We start from the raw sequence: 8,296 nt of genomic DNA, 5'->3' as shown, positions 1-8,296 counted from the left end.
ATTTCATAATTCATAGCTTCATTCTTTTTATAGCCATGTATTATCCTGTATAGATGCCCCACAATTTCCTTACCCACTTAATGGACATTCGGCTTGTTTTCAGTTTTGGCTTTTACAAACAAAGCCTTATGTTACACACACACACAAAATCTGAATAAATGAAATATAGCAATGGGTTGATAGTTTTGGAGGAAGTTGGTGACGTGTGTACACTCAACACGGCGGTGGGAGTGAAGTCCCATAGGATGGTCCTCAAAGAACTTCTGGTCTGAGATGGTTGTTCCCAATGCCTTGTGATTGTCACAGGTCCTCACAGACACAGTCATGGAGCCATCTCGGCTCACACTCCATGGGGCAGGAGGGCAGGTTTCCACTGACCTCCTCCAGTGAGAGGACGCCCACTGAGCTGCGGGGCTGGCTGCTGGTGGTTGGGGCCTGGCCCTGTTCTCCTGACTTCTCACCTAGTGTTCTTGAAAAGCTAGCCAGCAGTTCCATAGCTCATTAAATTGGACTGATGTTGTGATGGCTTGCAAAGCAAATTTTTTTTATAGCTGTTATAAAGGTCTCATTGCTCAAGTGTAATCGAGCAAAACTGCCAAGCCCCCTCCACTCCCTGGACGCTAGGATTTGCAAGGGCAACAAAAAAGTGTACAGTTGACTCCAGAAATAACTGCACCCAGCCCAGAACTCCTGGGACGATACGTGGAAGGTTCCAGGAAGGGCAAAGATCCCTTACAAGAGGCAGTCCGGAGCTCGGCGGCTTGTGTTCCAGTCCCTCTTTGCAACCCTGTCTGAACCATCTTGGTCTTTTAGATGCTTTCTAAAAGAAGAGAAACTTTGCACCTTAGGATATGTTTAAACGGCCCCAGGAAAGCCGAGGGGTCTCTGTGGTGTTTGCAAATGTAGAAACGACAAATGCAGCTCACAGAGTGGGCCGGGCAGAGGTAGCCCCCACCTTCCCTGGCCACCTAGGAACATATTGAAAAATCCACAAGGCGGGTGTGACTGAGGGTCCTCAGGGAGTCCAGTCTGGGGTTGGGGGTAGTCGCTAGATCCCTGATGCCTCAGTGTCCTTGTCTGCACACAGTGGGGCTTGTGGACTCCACTTAGGGTGCAAGGAGTTAGTCAATGCAGAGCACTTACAACAACGCTCTGCATTTATTCATTCAGCACCTACTGTGTGCCAGAAACTGTGCATACAGAAAGGAACAAAATAGATAGAGATCCTTGCCCTTGTGGAATTTATACTTGGGGTAGGGGCAGGGGGCACACCATGGACACTCTATAAGGTTAATAGCCCCTAATTAGGTCAGACAGTTGCCAATAAGCCAGGCACCATCCCACATTTGGGGGTGTTCTTCCCGTGGGCCTTTGCCTGTGGGGTGACACCTCACCACTGCTCTATTCTGGCAACCAGCAGCCATCTGTACACAAGATGCATGGCCAAAACCCCTGAGGTCCCCCACGAGCCTCTGTGCCATCCCACCCTGCCCTTCAACGGGAGGGCCTATGTTTTGCATCTTCAGGGGACTGGGGCAGAGCTCATCAATCAGAAGTTGTGTAAGGGCCTGCCATGGCTGGTCCAGGGGCCACAGGCCACGCGGCACTCATTAACGACTGTCTGTTCAATGATTATCCGCCTGGGTTTATTGTGGTGAGCCAGTCCAAAGCATAACTGATCGTGGCCGTGATCCAAAGACCAGCCCCTGACGTCAGAGTCGAGCCTCTCTGGGTGTGGTTGGGGGGCCGGGCCTCTCTCTTTCTTGGAATTTAAAGGCCAGGAAGTTCTGCCTCCAAACCCCAAACAGGGCCTTCCCACTGGGAACGCACGCTCACCCGAGGGAAGAGCCCTGCAAGGGACCCTTTGGCCTCTGACCTGATCGTCCAAAGAGAAGAAAGGTAGGCAAGCCTGTTCACATACATTTCTAACAGACTTCAGTGCTAACAGGAACTGGTTTTCTTTTTCCTCCCAGCCACGACGGTGACCCCGACCAAGTGTGCAGAGTTGAGGGTGTCCGTGGTTGTCTTTGTTCAGGAAGTCTGTGCTTTTTCTATTGCAGGGAACCTCGGCATCCGTGCCCCCCAGCCCAGCTCTGCAAAAATGCCTCCTCAGCTCTCAGACGGCCTCAACTACTCAGCCAAAATCGTCCGGGGCTCCCTGGACAGCCTGCCCCAGGCCGTGAGGGAGTTTGTGGAGAGCAGCGCCAAGCTGTGCCGGCCCGACCAAGTCCACATCTGCGATGGCTCTGAGGAGGAGAACCGGCAGCTGCTGAGCCACATGGAGGAGGAGGGTGTGATCAAGAGGCTGAAGAAGTATGACAACTGGTGAGCATGCCTCTGCCCCCCGGCATTCGGCCTTCCTCTCTACCCAGGGTGCAGGTGGAACAAGGGGGCCGAGGGCCTCAGCAGAGCCGGGACGGGGCTGTGTGGTTTGCAGACTCGTGAAAAGCTTAGTAAAAGAGCCAGAACTGTGTAGACTTAATTTTACAATGTTTGCAGAGCAGCCCAAGTCATCAGTGAAGGGGCACATGCAAACTGTCTTTGCAAACCAGGTCCCCGATTGAAGGGAAGGTCAGACAGGCCCTGTCCTAAAACACGAATTCCTGGTCTAGTGAGTGTCCCTCTGACTATGTCGCAGTGGACGTGGCTGTGTCTGCATTGATGCAGCATCCTTAGTGCCCTTGGTACCTGCCAGGTGTGGGAAGAACATGATGATGAGAAAACTGGTCCCTTCCTGAATGGTCCATGGCTGAGGGAACCTAGGGAGCAGATGCCATGCAGAATATCAGTGCTTCTCTAATCCCCACCTGTGTATTTTAAATTTTTATTTACTTATTTATTTTTAGCTGTGCAGGTTCTTCATTGCTGTGATGGCTTTTCTTTGCTTGCGGAAAGTGGGGGCTACTCTATAGTTGCAGTGCCAGGGCTTCTCATTGTGGTGGCTTCTCTTGTTGCAGAGCACGGGCTCTAGAGTGTAGGGGCTTCAGTAGTTGAGGCTCCCGGGATCTTACACACAGGCTCAGGCTCAACAGTTGTGGTGAAAGGGCTTAGTTGCTCCATGGCATGTGGGATCTTCCTGGATCAGAAATCGAACCTGTGTCCCTTGCATTGCAAGGTGGATTGTTTACCACTGAGCCACTAGGGAAGCCCCTAATCTGTGTATTTTAATTTTTTTTTCTTTGCAGCTGGTTGGCTCTCACTGACCCCAGGGATGTGGCCAGAATTGAAAGCAAGACAGTCATCATCACTCGAGAGCAAAGAGATACGGTGCCCGTCCCCAAAACCGGCCTCAGCCAGCTGGGCCGCTGGATGTCCGAGGAGGATTTTGAGAAAGCATTCAACGTCCGATTTCCGGGGTGCATGAAGGGTGAGTGAAACATTTATTTGACTGGGTACAATATCAGCAAACCTTTTATTATCATCTCTGTCCTACTGGTAATTGTCCCAGGAACTCCCATTGCTCAGAGAGTTATAAATTCCACATGAGAACTGGCCACATGTTGAAAACGTACATCTCAGTTCTTGTTTTATAGACTAATTTCCACACTTGTGAATTTAAGATAGCTTGGTGGAACCCAGCTGCACATTTATGAAAACTCTTTAATTTTGCTGTTATGGCCACCTTTTCATTTGGTGTTGTTGAGTTGCTAAGTTGTGTCTGACTTTTTTGTAACCCCATGGACTGCAGCATGCCAGGCTCTTCTGTCCACCACTATCTCCTAAACTTTGCTCAAACTCTTGTCCATTGAGTTGGTGATGCCATCCAACCATCTCATCCTCTGCCACCTCTTTCTACTTTTGCCTTCAATCTTTCCCAGTGTCTTTTGCATTGAGTTGGTTCTTCGCATCAGGTGGCCAAAGTATTAGAGCTTCAGCATCAGTCCTTCCAATGAGTATTCAGGGTTGATTTCCTTTAGGATTGACTGGAGTAATCTCCTTGCAGTTCACAGGACTCTCAGTGGACTCTTCCAATCAAGGGGCTGGTGGCAAGCAAGACGTGATGCTGTCAGAGGGGGATCATGAGAAGGGTCACAGATGGCGGTTGTCTGTGAGTCTGGGGTTGTTTCTCACCAGCTCCCACCTCCCGGCCCCACAGGTCGCACCATGTATGTCATCCCGTTCAGCATGGGGCCCCTGGGCTCTCCTCTGTCCAAGACTGGCATCGAGCTGACAGACTCGCCCTACGTGGTGACCAGCATGCGCATCATGACGAGGATGGGCACCAGCGTCCTGGAAGCGCTGGGGGACGGCGAGTTCGTCAAGTGCCTCCACTCCGTGGGGTGCCCTTTGCCTTTAAAAAGTAAGCACATTATTTCAAAATCAAAAGCCAGAATTAAAAAAAGAAAAAGCTTGCCCTTAAACTCCATTGGGGACCTGGCACACTCATGTGGGCGTGTCCTCCTGCACAGAGCCTTTGGTTAACAACTGGGCCTGTAACCCCGAGCTCACACTCATCGCCCACCTGCCCGACCGCCGAGAAATCATCTCCTTTGGGAGTGGGTACGGCGGGAACTCGCTCCTTGGGAAGAAGTGCTTTGCCCTCAGGATGGCCAGCCGGCTGGCCAAGGAGGAGGGGTGGCTGGCAGAGCACATGCTGGTAAGATGCAGGGAATTCTAAACGTGTGCAGCAGAGGGTCGGGCAGAGGAGGGGAAGTGGCAGACCCCTACTGCATTAGCATTCCTGGTAGGCATCAGAGTTCCAGTGCTCCAAGGGCACTGGGAATTCCATCAGTAACGATGAATGGCTTCCAGGCCCCCTCCTAGACTAGGGCGTGGACCTCTGGGGCAGAAAGGAACCAAGTGCTTCAGGAGAAATCTTGTCTCCAACAGATTCTGGGCATCACCAACCCCAAGGGCCAGAAGAAGTACTTCGCGGCTGCGTTTCCCAGCGCCTGTGGGAAGACCAACCTGGCCATGATGAACCCTACTCTCCCGGGATGGAAAGTAGAGTGTGTGGGTGATGATATCGCCTGGATGAAATTTGACCAACAAGGTGACTCTTTTAGGCCCAGGTGTTGATGATAATCATTGGACCTGAGTGAAGTTTTAGGGTTTAAACATGCCAAATCCTCCCAAGTCCACAGTGTCTGGATTTTTAAATTCAGTTAGTTCTTGCAAAAGCTCGGACATATGTATTCCATCAGCTTTCTTTAATCTCATATCCAATCTGGATTGAAATGGGACCTTCTATCACTGTTTGTTTATATTTTGTTTAGTTGCTAAGTCATGTCTGACTCTTTGCAACACCATGGACTGTAGCCCACCAGGCTCCTCTGTCCATGGGATTTCCCAGGCAAGGATACTGGAGTGGGTTGCCATTTCCTTCTCCAGAGGATCTTCCTGACCCAGGGATCGAACCCACATCTCCTGCACTGACAGGCAGATTCTTTACCACTGAGATACCTGGGTTGGTTAAAATAGTTTGATGGGAAACTGGTAAGAAATTCAAAGTTGATTAATAATGCTGGCATGAGGCAAGAGAAAGAGATTCTGGGGAGGAGGGAAAAAATAAAGACTTGAGAATTTGGTGCAGAAATTACCCTGGCAAGATAGAAGATGGTACGCTTCCCTTGGTACTCACTTCCACTCCTTGGTTTAAAACTTTCCAGGTAACTTGCGGGCCATCAATCCAGAGAATGGGTTTTTTGGCGTCGCTCCGGGAACCTCTGTGAGGACAAATCCCAACGCCATCAAGACCATCCAGAAGAATACCATCTTCACCAATGTGGCCGAGACCAGTGATGGGGGTGTTTACTGGGAAGGCATTGACCAGCCGCTGGCCTCAGGCATCAAGCTCATTTCCTGGAAGGGCAAGGAGTGGGACCCAAAGGATGGTAAGCCCCCCAGGAAGCCTGGCACCCCGGCCCTTGGGTGTGTGTGCTTGGCCAGACGCTCAGGGCCTGTCTTCCCTTGCTGCTGTAGGGGAGCCTTGTGCCCATCCCAACTCACGGTTCTGCACTCCGGCCAGCCAGTGCCCCATCATTGACCCTGACTGGGAGTCTCCAGAGGGCGTGCCCATTGAGGGCATCATCTTTGGAGGGCGCCGGCCTGTTGGTGAGGCTCCTGGGCAATCGGGCTGGGACACGGGTGTGTCACTACGGGGGGACGTGTCACTACAAGGGCTCACGTTCCATGACCTGGTTGGAGGGTGTCGAGGATACGGAGCTTCCTTTCACAAACAACAGGGTAATGAGCAAGCTCGGGCATAGAACTTAGTCTCTGGTCACTGAAATTCCTGGGTCCTTGTCCAGGGATGGGGCTCCTAGTTTGACTTTGGCCACGTGGCCTCCTGCCATGACTCTGACGTGGCAGCGTCCGCCCTTAGCTCTGGTGCTCCAGCATCAGCCCCTTTAGAAGAGAGACGACACACAGCACATCTTTCCACTTAGGAGACGGAGTCGCGGCTGAGGGGGCTGGGGGTCAAGGCCTCTAAGGAGAGTTTCTTTCTCCTGCTAAAGGTGTCCCTCTGGTCTACGAGGCTCTCAGCTGGCAGCACGGTGTGTTTGTGGGGGCAGCCATGAGATCTGAGGCCACGGCAGCGGCGGAGTACAAGGGTGAGTCTGGCCAAGATCCGGGGCCACCAAGAAGGGACGGTGACAGCTCTGTCTCTGTGTTTCCCCGTCTCTCTGTGTTTCTGTTTTTCTGTTGCTCTGCTTCTCTGTCTCTTTCTGTCTCTGTTTCTATGTCTCTCTGTCTCTCTCTCTCTGTTTCTATATCTCTGTGTCTCTCTGTCTCTTTCTGTCTCTATATCTCTGTCTCTCAGTTGCCCCTCTGTCTCTTTATCTGTCTCCCCGTGTCTCTCTCTGTATATGCAGAGAGGTACAGAAAGCCAGGGGGCCATGTCAACAGTAAATGTGCCCATAGTCCTGTGAGGCCTCACTTACCCACAGAGTCCCCTGTTAACAGGCAAAGTCATCATGCACGACCCCTTCGCCATGCGCCCCTTCTTTGGCTACAACTTCGGCCAGTACCTGGCACACTGGCTCAGCATGGCCCAGCGCCCCGCAGCCAAGCTGCCCAAGATCTTCCATGTCAACTGGTTCCGAAAGGACAAGGCCGGCAGGTTCCTCTGGCCCGGCTTTGGCGAGAACTCCCGGGTGCTGGAGTGGATGTTCAACCGTGTGGCGGGGGAAGGCGGCGCCAAGCTCACGCCCATCGGCTACATCCCCAGTGAGGATGCCCTGGACCTCCGGGGCCTGGGGGATGTCGACGTGAAGGAGCTCTTCCACATCTCCAAGGAGTTCTGGGAGGAGGAGGTGGAGGAAATACAGAAGTACCTTGAGGAGCAAGTGAACGTCGATCTACCCCCGGAGATCAAGAATCAGGTCCTGGCCCTGAAGCAGAGAATCAGCCAGATGTAATCAGGTTCGCCTGACTGTCCACCTCCAATCCATACAACGCACCAGGAGCAGGAGACACGGCGCTTCCCGAATTCTCACTGCCTGCAGCACCGCAATGAGCGCACCCAGGGGCTGATTGAAACCCTTAATTTTTCAGTTAAGGCCGTATAGCAGACTGAAGCTAGTCACTAAAGAGGTTGGGGAGGGAAATAGCAGGCTCCAGGAAATAGCAAACATTCATGATACAATGCACCCTTGTTCAACTTAGGGACACTCAAGCAGACAGTCTTGTCTTTTCCCTTTAGCTGTATCAGTTAGCCAGGATGCCCAGAAAAAGGACACTTGAGCTGTATATATGTGTGTGTGCACACGCGTGTGTGTCTTGTACTGTTGTCTAAAATGTATTTAATGACTTTGGAAAAATCTTGGGCAAGATTACCTCCTAGTTGTTGCTAGAATGCAATGTGGCTTTCTTATTAATATGTGTGTCTAAATTATTTTTATATACCATGGTTCCTTACCTTTACATAATTTCAACATTTTCCCCTAACACTTCTTGGAAAAAAAATAATCACAAAATAAACTTTTATAGAAAAGATGAATTTGTTTGCCTGGTTTTTCTTATCTGAACAGCCAAGAAGAGGGGACTCTGATGAAACCTTCTGTGATAGAATCCCTTCCAAAGAATGTGGGACCACCCTGGTGGAGGGGGTGAGCTGGGGGGTGGAGGGAGCCAGATGGGGAGGTGTGAGCAGAGAGACTGTCACCCAGAGGTGACACGGCACCATGCTTTGGGTTTTCTGAATTAACTCGAAGCCATCCATTAGTGCCCTTGAACATCCACAAACCTTTAAATTGTGGGTCTTGGGTAAGGGGAACAGGAGGGTTTAAAGCATGCTTTTTGACAAAACCTTGGGTGTGGGGGTTAGGCCTTTCATAAGAATTATATTGTGTCC

General features: G+C 51.3%; 1 protein-coding gene across 1 annotated transcript; it reads left to right on the top strand.

Annotated features, from left to right (window-relative positions):
* The first annotated feature begins 2,088 nt into the window (after positions 1-2,088).
* Positions 2,089-7,890, top strand: PCK1 (phosphoenolpyruvate carboxykinase 1). Its single transcript, XM_055543190.1, has 9 exons — positions 2,089-2,325; positions 3,186-3,367; positions 4,097-4,300; positions 4,410-4,597; positions 4,831-4,993; positions 5,610-5,834; positions 5,923-6,054; positions 6,459-6,554; positions 6,907-7,890. The coding sequence occupies exons 1-9, from the start codon at positions 2,102-2,104 to the stop codon at positions 7,359-7,361; spliced, it is 1,869 nt and encodes a 622-aa protein (XP_055399165.1). The 5' UTR covers positions 2,089-2,101; the 3' UTR covers positions 7,362-7,890.
* Positions 7,891-8,296: the final 406 nt, after the last annotated feature.

This window comes from Bubalus kerabau, chromosome 13 (assembly GCF_029407905.1).
Source record: "Bubalus kerabau isolate K-KA32 ecotype Philippines breed swamp buffalo chromosome 13, PCC_UOA_SB_1v2, whole genome shotgun sequence".
NCBI lineage: Eukaryota > Metazoa > Chordata > Mammalia > Artiodactyla > Bovidae > Bubalus > Bubalus kerabau.
Note: the sequence above shows the minus strand (reverse complement) of the source record. Positions and strands in the feature narration are given on the sequence as shown.

Bases quoted from the DNA above. Each gene is read 5' to 3' on its own strand.
- PCK1 (XM_055543190.1), top strand. From the start codon at position 2,102: ATGCCTCCTCAGCTCTCAGACGGCCTCAACTACTCAGCCAAAATCGTC. The intron at 3,368-4,096 runs GTGAGTGAAACA...CCGGCCCCACAG, and splicing joins ATTTCCGGGGTGCATGAAGG to GTCGCACCATGTATGTCATC. The intron at 4,994-5,609 runs GTGACTCTTTTA...AAAACTTTCCAG, and splicing joins GATGAAATTTGACCAACAAG to GTAACTTGCGGGCCATCAAT.